The sequence below is a fragment of the Papio anubis genome, chromosome 6, assembly GCF_008728515.1.
Source record: "Papio anubis isolate 15944 chromosome 6, Panubis1.0, whole genome shotgun sequence".
Taxonomy (NCBI): Eukaryota; Metazoa; Chordata; class Mammalia; order Primates; family Cercopithecidae; genus Papio; species Papio anubis.
Window position 1 is genome coordinate 154,205,934 of NC_044981.1, and position 14,677 is coordinate 154,220,610.

At 56.4% G+C, this 14,677-nt stretch overlaps 1 protein-coding gene across 9 annotated transcripts in view; it reads right to left on the reverse strand.

Moving 5' to 3' along the window:
• Positions 1-14,677, reverse strand: part of MICAL1 (microtubule associated monooxygenase, calponin and LIM domain containing 1) — a 22,933-nt gene continuing 8,256 nt past the window's right edge. The window contains exons 1-25 of one of the 9 annotated variants that reach the window (XM_003898326.3): positions 11,840-12,111; positions 10,055-10,365; positions 9,754-9,961; positions 9,385-9,489; positions 8,337-8,441; positions 8,072-8,227; positions 7,428-7,528; positions 6,140-6,397; positions 5,808-5,923; positions 5,493-5,619; positions 5,239-5,317; positions 4,570-4,717; positions 4,045-4,235; positions 3,765-3,853; positions 3,571-3,612; positions 3,258-3,341; positions 2,973-3,129; positions 2,598-2,674; positions 2,010-2,286; positions 1,646-1,734; positions 1,284-1,397; positions 1,078-1,171; positions 777-876; positions 606-679; positions 1-278 (exon numbers count right to left, since the gene is read on the reverse strand). In XM_003898326.3, coding sequence (XP_003898375.1) covers positions 130-278; positions 606-679; positions 777-876; positions 1,078-1,171; positions 1,284-1,397; positions 1,646-1,734; positions 2,010-2,286; positions 2,598-2,674; positions 2,973-3,129; positions 3,258-3,341; positions 3,571-3,612; positions 3,765-3,853; positions 4,045-4,235; positions 4,570-4,717; positions 5,239-5,317; positions 5,493-5,619; positions 5,808-5,923; positions 6,140-6,397; positions 7,428-7,528; positions 8,072-8,227; positions 8,337-8,441; positions 9,385-9,489; positions 9,754-9,961; positions 10,055-10,312 — 3,198 coding nt within the window. In that variant the 5' untranslated portion in view covers positions 10,313-10,365; positions 11,840-12,111 and the 3' untranslated portion in view covers positions 1-129. Of the gene's footprint in view, positions 279-605; positions 680-776; positions 877-1,077; positions 1,172-1,283; positions 1,398-1,645; positions 1,774-2,009; positions 2,287-2,582; positions 2,675-2,972; positions 3,130-3,257; positions 3,342-3,550; positions 3,613-3,764; positions 3,854-4,044; positions 4,236-4,569; positions 4,718-5,238; positions 5,318-5,492; positions 5,620-5,807; positions 5,924-6,139; positions 6,398-7,427; positions 7,529-8,071; positions 8,228-8,336; positions 8,442-9,384; positions 9,490-9,753; positions 9,962-10,054; positions 10,366-11,839; positions 12,112-14,677 lie in introns of those variants that run through there. The other 8 variants (XM_021938000.2, XM_021938001.2, XM_009206312.3 and 5 more) reach the window with 8 other exon arrangements.

Consider the following 14,677-nt stretch of genomic DNA (forward strand, 5'->3'; position numbering starts at 1 on the left):
TTTGTGGCAGAAACATTTTAATTGTAAACAGCGAGGCTCTCTGCCAGGCAGCCCAGATGAACAGGGGTGGCACTGTGCTGGGGTGAGGTGTTTTCCTTGTGAGAACGAAAGCAGACAGTCCACCCTCTTCTAGCCCTGGGCCCCTATCCCCAAGGCCAGCTCGCTGAGCCTGCGCTCCTCCTGCAAGCGGATGAGGGCATCTCTCTGGTTGACCAAATCCACCAGCTTCCTCAGGACCTGGTCCTCAGCCTGCCGATCAGCAGCTGTCTTTAGGGTTTCTAAAACGGGGGAGACAAAGCTCAGAGAACAGGGAACTAGGCAGGGAAGCAGGAGAGCCACAGCCTAATCCCAGCCTATGTGATTTCTATAACCCGGGCTTTGTTTCCTAAGCTGCCAAATGAGGACGGTTGCCAACACCAGTGGTTTTCTAGCACTACTGAGCAGCAGCATTTTTTTTTTTAAGGAGATCTTGTATAAAAGCCAACTGTGCAGCTCTGATTGAACTGAAGTGAGAAGGGACCATGCTGCTTGATCAGTAGCTGAGATCATGAGGCTTGCATGACACAACCCTGGGATGTGTCTGCCTCTCCCCACATTTCACCTACCTTCCCGGTTCATGTAGCCTCGTAGCTCCTGGTCCAGCTGCCACTGTTTCTCCTCCAGGTTCAACTCCTGCACCCTGTGGAGGTCAGGGATTGTAGAAGCAGAGCTGTCTAGGGTGCCCAAGGGGCTGGAGCCTGGCCCGAGGACCACTGTCACCATCCCCTTCCCCTTACATGATCATGAGCTCAGCCTCCTCAGCCACCAGGCTGTTTTTCTTGTCAACGAGCTGTAGCAGCTGTCCTACCCATAGTTTCTTTTGCTGTTCTGGGGAACCTGAGAAGAAGGAAGATGGGTGGGGTGGTCAGGAGGTTTCCAGCCAGCACCGAAGGAGTCACAGGCTTAGGGGCCACAGGTGAGCAGGGTGTCACAGGCATGTGTTAGCTGTGTGGTACAGCCACTGGGACTCCTATGGGCTGCAGCGTGGAGCTGAACACAGTGCTAGGAGGCAGAGGGGTGTCCTAGCTTGTCACTCACTGCTCTGGCGCCTCAGGGCCAGCTCCAGCTTCACGCCCTCGGCCTCTAGCTCCCTCAGGGCACCCTCGATCTCATTTAGTCGCCGCTGGATGGTCTGAGGGGTACAAGACAGGATACCCAGGAGTCTCTGGGTTGCTCAAGAACAGAGCACTGGAGGAACTCAGAACTTTGACCCCATCAGAATTTTGGGAACCCCTGGGCTTCACCTGGGCCTTCCGGAACCTCTTCATCTCCTCCTCCTTCGCACGGCGCAGCAGAGTCCGACGCCATGTTGGGTAGTCATTCATGGTGCCTGAGGTCTTGGCAAAGGTCTGCAGGGCCTATGGGAGGATCAGGCCAGTCAGGGATAGGGCCTGGGCCCCCTGGTGGATAGAAGTGTTGTTTGGAAAGGCAGAAAAGAACCCGTGCTGGAAGCGGGGTAAGCTCTGATAGAAAAGGTGGAGGCCAGAGATATGACAGGCTGAGTGAGAAGACATTCCAAGAGAAGGGTGCAGAGGACGGAGTGCAGTGCAGGTTTCTCCTGTAGTGGGCTGGAGAGCGTTTCGTGGCTGCACACTGGCCCACTCACCTGTTCCACATCTGAGTCCAAAGGTACATCTTCTTCCTCTTCACTGGAGGAGGAACTCTCTTCTTCCTCCTTCTCCATGGCCGCAAGAGCTGAGAAGAAGAACTGAGAAGTTCTACTGCCTCCAGCACCTGCCCCAGTCAGGCAACAGAGAGCATGGTGGTGATGGAGGCCCTGCGAGCCTGGTAAAGACTGAATGTGTGTGTTGGGGCATGGGAGGAACTGAGAAGAATGGAGCAGAGGAGAGGCTGGCACGGCCTGGGATCCCCACAACTTCCCTCTGTATTCCCCAGAATTCCTCTGCAGGAAGACAGTGCTCCCACCCTGTCCCATCCTGGGTCAGCACATCTTCGAGGATGGCAGTTACCTTGAGGGCTCTGGGCTGGCAGGCCCCAACCCACAAAGCTGCTCTCCAGGGCGTGGCGGGCCAAGGCGGAGCAGCTGCGGGGGGGCTTAGGTGGAGGCTCCATTTCCGGGTCAGGGGTAAGGTTAAGGGAGGACAACCGCTGGCGCTCTAGGCTGGAGAGGTGGATCCGCCGACGGGTGGGCTGGCTGGGATCTGGAACAGGACCGACCCCCTCCTGCGAGGCTGTGGGAGTTGAGAGGTCTGGTGGCATGCTATTCTCACTTGGTGTGGGGAGCTCCTGGAAAAGCCACCATGTGGTCTGGTCAGTGACCTGCCCAGGGTGGGGTGAGGTTGCGGGGTGAGGCTACCCCTTTGGAGCAAAAGTGAGCCTTGGCATTCATTTGCTTAAAACTGTTTACGAACAGTGTCTGGCTGTGTTTTAGATACTTGAGAGAACAAGAAGTGTAAGCGGACAGGCATCCCTGCCTTCACAGAGCTTACATGCTAGTAGAGAAAGACATTCAGTTACCCCCAGCAGAGCGCTGGTTTGATGAGACCCTCTTCCTCTTCCCATGCCCCAGTACACACACATGCCTTCACAGTCTTTACCGGACTCTCGGGGCCTCCATCACTGCCTTCTTCTTTGTGGTCTGGCTGGGGCAGGTGCTGGAGGCAGTAGAAACGTCCTGGAAAGGGTAGAGAGAGGAGGCATCTGGTGTGGGCAGCCCAGTGCCCAGACACGCAACAAGTTTATGAAGGAAGGTGGGGAAAACAAGACAGATTTGCAGGTGAATTTCTGCCAGCCTCCTGTTCCTCAGAACCACGTATCTGGAGCTTTGGAGGGGATAGAGAAGACCCTGAGCTCAGGAGAACGAAGTGCCATCTTGAGCCTGTTTCCACCCTGTGCCCCTCTACCTCAAGCTCTTTGTCCCCCAGGCAGGACCAGGCCAAGAGTCTCTCTGGACGTCTCCCAGGCCCACTCACCATCTCCTGGGTGCTGCTCGTAGCCACCTGGCCATAGTGTGGCCTCACAGGTGTGGCAGCGGAAGCAGCTCCGGTGGAAGAAATGGCCGTCGACACAGAGGCGTTCCAGGACATACAGGTGTTCCCCACAAAGTGCACACAGGTCCCCGGCACCAGCCTGCATGGACCCCCAGGACACGGGATCAGGCAGAGCCAAGGCCAGCTCCAAAGTTCTTTCCCTCCCATGAAACGTCCCCGCCTTGCCCTCCCCAGGCCTCTGCCTGCACACGAGGCCCTGGCTCTCACCTCCTGGTGTTGGGATGGGGGTGTCAGGGGTACACCAGGCTCTGGGTCAGGTGGCACCTCAGTACTTGGGGTCTCGGCGTCCATCTAAGGAGGTAAGTGCTCAGGCAGGGAGGGTAGAGGGGCAGGGCCAGCTGGGAGGGGATGCGTACAGATGAACAGAAGGGGCTGAAGGGAAGGGGAGTGAGACTAGGCAGGGAGGCTGGATGGGGGGTTTTAGGACCTGGGATGGGGGCGATGAGAAATCGTGAAGACAGTATCAGGAAAGGGGATAAAATGTGGGGTAGGAGACCCACCTGCCCCTGCCTGCATTTACCTCCAAGCGCAGCTTCTTGCCACCAGCATCCTCTGCATTTTCCTGCAATAAGTCCTAACAGCTCTGAGTGTGACGTTTTGAGCCCCCAGTCCTTGCCACTTTCTGAATGTCCTCACCATCACTCCAGGATCTCCACTGGGTACCCCCCTGCCCACTCCTCCCTGCTCAGTTCCAGCCCTGCCTAGACTCTTCACCTTGGCCCGGGATCGCTGCAGGGTCCTCTGAAGTTTACCAAGGAATAATACAGCACTAGAGGTCCCTGGGGAGGCCTGGCTGACAGGGCCTGCAGGGAGAGCCAGGGCATCAGTGTGGATGGGGGTGCCAACACTGTACCCCTAGAACAGACAGTCACTCCCCAACCCAGAAGGACACCTCTCCCAAGCTGGCCCTCAGAGGGTGCCTTCTCCCTCTTTCTGTCACACACACAGACACCTCCCCATCCCACCTATCCTGCCCACCTTCCTTTCAAGTCACCTGGGCTGTGGGCCGTGCTCTTGAAGGCACTGTGGAAGTGGCTGAGGTAGGCAATGAGGCCCAGTGGGTCGCTCCCTGCCACCACGGCCTGTGCAGACACCACCGGTGTGATGCCCAGCTCATGCTCTGCCACCTTTAGTGCCCAGGCAGTTGCTTCCAGAGCCCCCAGCCCCTGCAGCTCTGAGGGTTCCCTGTGGGGTGTCAGGGAGAAAAGCCAACTAGAGACAAGAACCTAGCCCCACTGAGGGGAGAAGGGGCAGCAGCAGGGGAGGGACAGCAAGCAGTGGCTGGGGTACAAGAAGGCTTGAAGGTAGGTGTGCGGTCTCTGCTACCCAGTGCCCAACCCAGTGACACTACTGGCTTTGGGGGCCTGTGCCATTCACAAAGCTCTCCACTATCTGAATGCATTAGAGTCTCACAAGACTGTCGGCAGATGCAAGGAAGCACACTGTCTCTAGGACTCAGCTGGATGTGCTAACACTACACTGAGATCATGAGAGAGAGGTGGGTCTGCCAGGGACTCACAGCAGGCCAGGCTGCAACCGGTGCACCAGGGCACACAGAGCTAGCCCATCAGTCCAGGAGGAAGACAGATCGGAGACGTGGACTCCCGGGTACCCAGCTGTCTGCTCCTGGCACCAGCGTAGCAGCTCCTCCTGGGTGCCTGCCGACCCTGGGAGAGAAGGCTGCGCTGTGTCCAAGGCCCCCTCTGCCCATCCCAGGCATATAGGGAGCCCAACTGCTGGGTGTGGGGGTTCCGTAGGGGAGGAGGAGCCAGGGACCCACCTCTACTAGAGCACCAGCCTAAAGCTCACTGTCAGCAGCCCTCCTTCATCCCAATTCTCTTTTTAAAAAATCTCTTTGGAATAAAGTAGAGGAGTGAATAAAGTGAAATTGCAACTGGCCACATAGAGGGCAGCAGACTAAACTGGGAGCAGGGGAGATTGCCAGCACCACTGTGGCTGTAGTGGTGGTTAAAACACTGAAGCACTTCCACTCAGACTGGCAGCCAGCTGCTGCCTGTGCGGTGCTGCCCCTCTGTTCCTCCAGCAGGCCCCCAACCAACCCACCAGCAACCACGAGTGCTCCGGCACGCTGCTCCTGTCCTGAGGCTGCAGCTGCTTTGCGGCGACCACCTAGGCCTCGCTGGGTAGTACATATTTTGGTCACCGCTCAGGAAGAAGGTCTGCTCACCGGTGGTTGGCATCCGTGCATCTGTCTTGTCATTCCTCTGCACAGGCTCCTTGGTTAGCACGTCGTACAGGTCTCGTACCTAAGGCAGCCCCGCTCAGGTCTCAAGGCAGGCTGGCCACACAGCCCCTCAGTCCAGGGGTAAGGGCCTGCTGGGGGTAGGATTGACCCCAAAGGGCAGTGACTGGGCAGGGAGGGCCTGACCTCGGGGGAGGGGGTTGGCTTGGGAAGCCTGGTGGGGGTGCCGGGGGTCTGACCTGATTGGGGGTCACTGCCCGGAGGTTCAGGTTGGGGTAGCGGGTGGCTGGGTCCAGCCCATACTGGGCCACATTGCGATGCATGTTTTCTGGGGATGTCTGTGATAGAAGCTGGTACAGGCTCTCACTGAGGGGGTGAGGGTAAGGGGCAGGGGCATGAATGGGAGGGCATCTATCAGCACCCATCCCTCAGGAACTGCCAGGCCTTCTGCCTATTTCCTCCATCTATTCACCCAGCACCCCTTCCCCTCTTCCTGAGCCTTGTCACATGTCCTGCCCTGCCCTGCCCACACCCCCCCTCAACTCAGGTCTCACCGCTCAGCCAACACCTCTAGGGGCTCAGCGCCCTCTGCCCACCGCTTCACCATCCAGGCTGCATCAAAGGCTGCCAGGAAGCCCCGCGCCACTCCAGTGCCCAGAGGCCAGAAGGGCTGCAGTGTCAGAGGAATAGGAAGTAGCTCAGGGAGAATCCAACAGGTGCATCCCAAGCCCAGACACCCACCAAGATCACAGCAGAAGGGGCTGTCCCCACACCAGGCAGCCCTTAGCTCCTCCCCTCCACAGGCAGACCTTTTTATCCCCTCCTCCATACTAGGCTAACCTCCCTCCCCTAACCATGAAACTCCTGTGCCTCCTGAATCCCTCACCTCCACCAGGCAGTCCCCCACCAGTGCCAGCAGCAGGCGGGCGCCATGCTTCTCTTGCACACGAGCAGAACTCTCTGCCCGCATCATGCTTGTGAAGTCAAAGGCACAGACATCAGGCTGCCTGTGGGCATCCTGGGCAAACTCTAGTTTCCCGAGCTTGCCATGGGTGGCGAAGTCAGCAGCTGCCCGGGCAAAGCGCTGCAGAGCCTCGGGCACCACATTGGCGCTGCCCAGCAGCCGATCGGTGTCTGGCCAGTCCTGTATGGTCAACAGAGCAGAACCTCAGAGACCTCTGAGAGCAGGGTCAGTGGGCCAGTGCCGCCCCCTTGGGCGCAGAAGGTGCACATCCTGGGGCCCCGAGAAGGAAGGGGCTGCCCTAGACTACACAGTAGTTGAAGGCTGAGCTGGGACTAGAATACCAGTAGCCTGGAATTCTCAAAGCCCCTTCCTCAGCCCTCACCCTGCTGCTGGGGTCCCAGGCTGTTCTGCCTATATCACTACTGTCATATACTTGCCACAAACTCAAGAGCTTTAGTTTGTCCATCACTTAGAGACAACATGCCTAATTTATCAGGGTACTCATGAGAATTAGATGAGACAATGCAAATGTAACTCTAAACACGGTATCTAGCACATTGCTGAATTCATTCATTCAGCAAATACATACTGAGTGCTTACTATGTATTTGGCACTGTTCCAGGTACTGGCAATTAGCAGCAAGCAACAAAGAGACAAAAATGCCTGTCCTCAGGGAGCTGACACATATCTACTGTGGCTGGTATAAGGTGTTTAGCCCAGAATATGATTTCTGTTGCCTTGTAAATCCCAGGGTAAATAACTTTTTTTTTTTTTTTTTTTTAAAGACAGAGTTTCATTTTGTTGCCCAGGCTGGAGTGCAGTGGCACAATCTTGGCTCAGTGCAACTTCCACCTCCCAGGTTCAAATGATTATCCTGCCTCAGCCTCCCGAGTAGCTGGGATTACAGGTGCCCACCACCACACCCAGTTAATTTTTGTACTTTTAGTAGAGACGGGGTTTTACCATGTTGGCCAGGCTGGTCTTGAACTCCTGACCTCAGGTGATCCACCTGCCTCGGCCTCCCAAAGTGCTGGGATTACAGGCGTGAGCCACCATGCCTGGCCGAGAGAACTTTTAGAGGTGAAATTAATGCCAGGACAAAGGCAGGAGAGGACGGGGTCCCCACACCCAGGTGTCGACTATGTCCAAGCCTAGCCTCTGCCTCCCGGGGCTCACCACCCAGCCTCTCCCGGCCAGAACTGGGCCTCACCTGGCGCAGCACCCCCAGCCGCAGCAGGCACTGCTTTTTGGCTGTCATCACAAAGTAGTGGGTGTCATCCTTGTAGTACACAATGTTCTCCAGATCAATGCCTGGGGGTACAGGGCAGGGGAGAGGAGATATGTCTCCTGATAATGTATCACCTTCCCCAAACATCCCAACATGGCCAGACCTCTGAGCTGGGATCCCAGCTTAGGCTGCAGTGAGTGCTCCACACGTAGAACCCTGTGAGTCCTGATGACACAAACCACCATCTGCCCCAGGCCCAGGAGGCTTGAGGGCTTAGAGCAAAGAGGGAAGCTTGGCTGGGGTGGCATTTGGGAGACCTGCACCACCTGGTCACACGGCAGTGCAAAGCCAAAGTAAACATAGGCATCTTTTTGAAGTACCACTTAAGCAAAACTCCCATACACAGGTTCATCTTTGAGAGATTCCAGGACTTTTCATGCTGGGTGGTCAACTAGGGCTGTGCCTGCTTAATCCCTGACAGGACAGTTTCCTTCTCCTTTGCGGCTGAGACCAAAAAACAGAAAAGCGTGGAGTTCCTTGCAGCGAGGACAGGTTTGGAAGGGAGAGGCAGGAGCCAGGCCACGGTCAGGCAAGGGGAGGGGAAATTCAGCAAGAGGGTCCCTGACCTGTGGCTTTGAGAAGGCTCTGGAAGAAGCTCTGGTTGTAGATCCTGGCTACACCACTGATCTCCGGCACCTGTGTCTCCTCCACGGTGCGTCCGTTCACAAAGTTGGCTGTGATGCCAATGGCCAGTTTGCCTCGCATTTCTCGAACTTTGAAGCCTAGAGGTGGCGGTAGGTGAACAATGGCAGGAGGAGGGTGTTATAACAATCTAGAAAGGCCCAGGAGGTGCCAGAGATGCTGGCTTCTTTGAGGGAAGTGATCACTCACCTTCAGGGACGAATTTACCTCCTGCAGCGGAGATAAGGACGTCAAATTCATAGTTGGCCAGCTGGGCAGGGGGGTTGGGTTGGAGCTGGGCACGCCAGCCACTCCCTGGGGCAGGGGGTATGAGAGGCACAAAGGTGTAGAAGTCGTAAGAGCCCCTATACTCTCAGGGCAAGCTAGTGAAATCATCAAAACATGTATAAAGGGCTCTCTGGTTTAGAAAGCAATGATATATTATCTATCAGATTATACCTGCACAGCAGCCATGGAAGGCAGGTAAGGAAGGAAGTGCTATTCTTGTTTTGCAAATGCTCAACCTGAGGCTCAGAGCTGCTTGCCCAAGGCCACACTGTTAGAAAAGGACTCAAGCCTGTAATCCTAGCACTTTGGGAGGCCGAGACGGGCGGATCACGAGGTCAGGAGATGAGATCATCCTGGCTAACCCGGTGAAACCCCGTCTCCACTAAAAAATACAAAAAACTAGCCAGGCGAGGTGGCGGGCGTCTGTAGTCCCAGCTACTCGGGAGGCTTAGACAGAAGAATGGCATGAACCTGGGAGGCGGAGCTTGCAGTGAGTTGAGATCCGGCCACTGCACTCCAGCCTGGGCAACAGAGCGAGACTCCGTCTCAAAAAAAAAAAAAAAAAAAAAGAAAAGGAGACTCCTAGCTGGCGTGGTGGGTCACACCTGTATTCCCAGCACTCTGGGAGACCGAGGCGGGTGGATCACTTGAGGTCAGGAGTTCGAGACCAGCCTGGCTGATATAGCAAGACCCCATCTCTACTTAAAAAAATACAAAAATTAGCTGGGCATGGTGGCACATGCCTGTAATCCCAGCTCCTCGGGAGGCTGAGGCAGGAGAATCACTTGAAACTGGGTGGCGGAGGTTGCAGTGAGCCGAGATTGTGCCACTGCACTCCAGCCTGGGTGACAGAGCGAGCAAGACTGTCTCAAAACAAAACAAAAACAAAAAAGGCCACTCCTGGCCCACCCTTTTTCAGATACTGGCCAAGTTCTTGATGGGGGAGGGGGAGGTTCCGAGAAATACTTACCCTTTCTGGGAGGGGGCTGGAGGCCAGTAAAAGTGACACCCCAGTGAATTTCCACCCCCAGCAGCAATACTACCTTCAGCAGAAGCAGCTGGAGCTGCCGGATGCCTGGAAGGGAGAGGACATTAGGAACAGGGACCCTAGGGCAGCACAAGCTCCCCATGTACCAGCGTGTGCCTGGTCAGACTGGAAAAGGTCGTAGCGATCACTCAGCCCAAAAGACCACTTATAGATGGGGGACCTGAATCTTCAAGGTCACCTGGCTGATATGGATCTTGTCTACTTCGACTCTTGGCTGGCCCAGCATTTCCCCACTGGCCTGCCTATAAGCCCAGGCTCACCCGCCCCTCCGGGCCACCACGTGGTGCTCACTGATGTGGTCCAGGGTGCCAGTGCAGAAGCGCCCGTAGAACTTCTTAGCACCAAGTGCCCGCAGGTCGTGGATGGTGAAGGGCCAGAGGTGGAGCACGTTGTGGCGAGAGAACTTGGTGCGCTTTTCCACCAGCACCACTCGGGCACCCAGCAGTGCCAGCTCCACAGCGACCCGCAGCCCACAAGGTCCGGCACCCACCACCAGGCACTGTGAACACACAGGGCAGTGAGGGCATGGCATCCTGTCCCTCCTCTGACTCCCCCCATTCTCCACACCCCATCCCAGGCACTGTGTATCCACCTTGGTGCTGGTGCAGGCCCGGCCCTGCTGGTAGACAGCCTGGCCTGCTCGCTTGTCCAGCTTGGTCCACAGTGACTTGGCACTCCAGTAGTTGAGCTGGTCCTTGATCTTGTGGTACTGGGGCAGCCCCCCACCGGGCTCCAGTCCCAGGGCCCCACATAGCTCCTGGAAGCTGCTCAGCACGTCCTGGCACAGCTGGGCCTGCAGGAAGCTCTCAAAATGGGCATGCGCTGGGTTGGTGGAGGTGGGTGAAGCCATGGAGGCCTCCCTGGGGCTCCCGGGGAGGGCAGCAGCTGGGCAGAGGCAAGTGGCTGGAGAGGTGGAAGAAGAAGGGGAAGAGGCTGGAGAACAGAAGAAATAAAAAAGAAGGGGAGGCGAAGAGAGCAGGCTGGTGTCCCCAGGGAACTCGGGATTCACCAGTGATTGGCTTTGCTCCTCCCAGCCCACTCCCCTACCAGCATCTGCTCCAGAGACAGCTGCTATCCCGTCCACTCCCAAGTGAAATTTGCCAAATTTGGAAGTGAAAAACATTAGTCTTGGGCACAGAGGGCAGATGGGACACCAGGGGAGCCTCCAGCTCAGCCTCCCTGTCCGGGGATCTCCAAGCCGTTGGGTAGGAATTCTTAGCCTGCCTTCCTTAGGCCTTGGAATCAGGGCGTGGGGGGACTTCTTAGATGTGGAGAGGACAGAGCTGCCTTTGTATGCAACACATGGACAGATCTGATACCCAGGACCCCAGCTGCTGCGCACATATCCTGCCCCATCTCCCTCCATACGTCCTGTGCCGGGCGCCCCTCGATGGCCTCAGTGCCACGCTGGGTGTGAGAAGTGCCTCATGGCAAGGGCAAAGTTTTCCTCAGCACTCGTGCTTGCCTCCTGACAGAGAAACAGCCTCTGTCCGTGGGTTCCACTTTCCACCACCAAACTACCTCAACAAACGGCAGGAGGATGTTGCGACTGACTGGGGAACAGAGGCCTGGGTCTATTTCTGATGCACTGTGGTCAAAACACTTCCTCTGTGAATGTGCCCTGCTCCAGGGGGCCGTGGGTAGGGCTGGGGGTCGACTGCAGCCGGATTCGCCCCTCCTAGGCTCCCCCCTCCCCGATCGACCCCGCCCCGCCCCCTGTGCGCCCGGGCGCGCTCTCCCAAGAATCTCCGGAGACAAGGCCTCGCTTTGTCGCCCGCTCCCACGCCACCTGAAGAGTGCCCGAGGGGGTTTCTCACGCGGGGCCCGGAAGGGATCAGAGGGTATGGAGGAGGCGGGTGTTCATGGCAGCGTTAGGGAGGGTGAGTGGCAGCAGCGGGGGCACGTCTCTGGGGCTCTGGCCCCTCCACCCTCCAGCTGCCCCTCCGTTCCCAGCCCGCCGCGCCGAGACAAGAGATGAAAGCCTCCCGCTGCGGGCCGCCCGGACGAAGGCAGACGGAATCTTAAGACGGAAGGGCAAAGATCCTTCTTGGGGGTGGAGAGTGGAAGGAGGAAGACCTCGGCGAAAGGGAAGAAAGGGGCGACTCAGCCTGGAAACGCCAGGACAAAGGCCGTGAGAAAGGTGGAGCGGTCTGAAAGGATGGAGAGGGAGCTGGTCCGCGGGCGACAGCAGTGGGGGTCCCCGACACTCTCGACGACAAAGTCCGGACGCGGGGTGAGCAAGGCTGGGCTGAGGGAAGACCTGCCCGACCTGCCAGGCGTGGTTCCCGAGCGCCCGCGGCCGCATTTCCCCGGAAGCGCACCCCACCTCACTCCACGCAGCCGCCGGGCGGGCAGCGCGCTCCGCTGGACGACTTACCGGCGGCTCCGGGGCCGGGACGGGCCGCTTCCTGCCGGGCTGGTAACCCGGTCTGAGCGGGTGGGAGGGCGGGGTCGGAAACGCCGAGATCGGAAACGCCGAGATCGGGCGGGGATGCTGGGACGCGGGGCGGCCCCCGGCGTGCGCCTGGAGTGCCGCGGAGTGTGGCTTCCGCGAGGGGCGCGGGGCGCCGCCGGGGCTTTATTCGCGCTTCATTAGCATCTTATTACTTCTGGATCCCCCCCACCGCCTCCAGCGGGGACAGTCCCGGGCCCGCCCACGCCTGCAGGGTGGCGCCCTAGGGCGTGGCGTGCGGTCTCCCGGTTCCGCTCTGAGGCCTCCGTATGGGTCTGGCCCGATGGGGGCCGAGGAGTTCCAGGGTCAGGGCTCCTGGTGCTGTACCACGCACCCTCGGTCTGGGCTCCTTCCCGGCGCCTGCGTGTGCAAGGCTAGCTTTCCCCGCGGCGAGCGAGGACCACCCGCACCGCCCCCAATCCCGGCGCGGTCCCAGGTCCGCCTGCAGCCTCCTAGCGCCGGGCCGAGAGGGCGCTCGGGCTCCTCAAGAGGTTTGGAAAAGCCGGCGGGTCCGAGGGTGGCGCCGGAACGTCTGCGCTCTCCTCCCGTCTCCCACCTGGAGATCCACGGCCCGGGCTCCCCAGGATGGATCCTAGCGCGGAGTGCGCCTCCCTTGAGACAGGTCGGCCCCTCACCCCGGGCCAAGGGCAAAGAGCGCAGATTAAAGACCTGGAAACTCAGCAATCTGCAGCTTCCAAATGGCTATGAGAAGTGAGAGGGAAGGGGATGGCCGGGCGGGTTAGACCACCACTAAAAGATGGGGAATAGGAGAGGTGTGTGAAAGGGAGACCAAGTTTTCAATGTTCAAGAATGCCTTAGAGTGAGGACCCACGGAGTGTCTGCTGAAAAGGGCTGAAGAGGCCTTTGGGATCAGCTTCGTCGTTTTCCCGATGAGGAAACAGCGCCTCAAGTGAAGGGACGCCTCCAGTCTTTCAGCTAGTTAATATTTAAAAACATCGTCTCATTTATTGACCGTCATCCTATGAGTATTACCTCAACGTCAGTGCTTGCAAGAGTCCCATTTTACCAGAAAGTAAACTGAGTCACAGAGATTCTGTGACCTGCACACAGCAAGTGGCAGAGCTGTTTGGGGGCCCAGGTCTGTCTGGGCTCCACCACCCCAGGGTTGACCCAAAATGACATGAAAGGCTGGCATAAGCTGTTTCCTGTTTAGAGGAAGTGACACTGTTACACTGGAAACACTAATAAAACCCAGTAATAAATAAGAGGGTTGCTGTCCTTGAGATCCAGAGACCATAAAGAGCTGGGAAGCAATAGGGCTCTCCCTTTATTCTCATTTTGCATTTCATCTGAAAAATCTCTGAGACCCAGCAAGACCTGAACACTCACTGTTCCCAGCTCGAGCTGAGAAGCAGGCAGTGGGAGGAAAGCAAGGGGAAATGTCCTCTGCCAGGAGAGGCGAGGGAATTCAGCCAGGTCACGCTCAGAAAATCAGGGCAGCCTCTCAGTTGGGCCCATCCTAGCTTTTGAGTGTGACACATCATTTGGCTTGAAATTAATTTGCCGAATATCAGACACACCCATATTTAAATACATAGTATAAAAACATTCTAAAGTCCACTACAGTTGGGTTACCCTGGGCTCCACCAACCCAGAGTTGATTCAAAATGACACGTGAAAGGTTGGCATTATAGGAAGAGAAGCTATGTCTTGTTTAGAGGAAGTAACACTGTTACACTGGAAACACTAATAAAACTGAAGAATAAATAAGAGGGTTGCTGTCCTTGAGATCCAGAGACCTTAAGAGATCTAGAGTCAGTCCTGGGCTTCTAGAATAATCTCATTTCCCTTTCACTAGCAGATGGCACACAACTAGCCGCTCCACTTACTGCCTTTGCAAAGGCTCAGTGGGGTCTGGCTTGACTCAGTGCCTTCTGCCAAACAGGGTCATGTGGCTCTATGAATGACACATCATAAAATTTGTCTTTAAAAAAGATCAGAGAACAATAATGAGTTCATCAGTGCTAAAAACTGCTGACTTGGAGTTTCAACTCATGCTAATTAAATACTTAACATGGGGGCATAAAGCAGCAGGGAATACATTGTTCTGGAATCCAGAAGGTCTGGTTGGATTCCAGCTTTGCTTCACGCTAGCGTAGTCTGACCTTGGATGTCACCAACCACACTTCCGTCTACCCATTCTCTAAATGGAGGCAATTTAATTACTCGGCCTCAGCCCATTTCTACTCCAAAATCCTATCATTCAATGTTGCCCTAAGAAATGAACAGACTAGGCCGGGCGCGGTGGCTCAAGCCTGTAATCCCAGCACTTTGGGAGGCCGAGGTGGGCGGATCACGAGGTCAGGAGATCGAGACCATCCTGGCTAACATGGTGAAACCCCGTCTCTACTAAAAATACAAAAAACTAGCCGGGCGTGGTGGCGGGCACCTGTAGTCCCAGCTACTCGGGAGGCTGAGGCAGGAGAATGGCCTGAACCTGGGAGGCGGAGCTTGCAGTGAGCCGAGATCGCGCCACTGCACTCCAGCCTGGGTGACACAGCGCGAGACTCTGTCTCAAAAAAAAAAAAAAAAAAAAAAAAAAAAGAAATGAACAGACTAGAAGACCCAAACTACATTCCACTTAGAATTTCTTCAAAAAAAAAAAAAAAAAAAAAAACTCTATTAAAGCTATTTATTGTTTAACTACAAGAGTTTCTCCCCTTAATTAGAATCTTGAGTCATGATTCAAATTATGTGTATAGAGAACTAAAAATACTGACACAATCACATTGGCCAATTCAC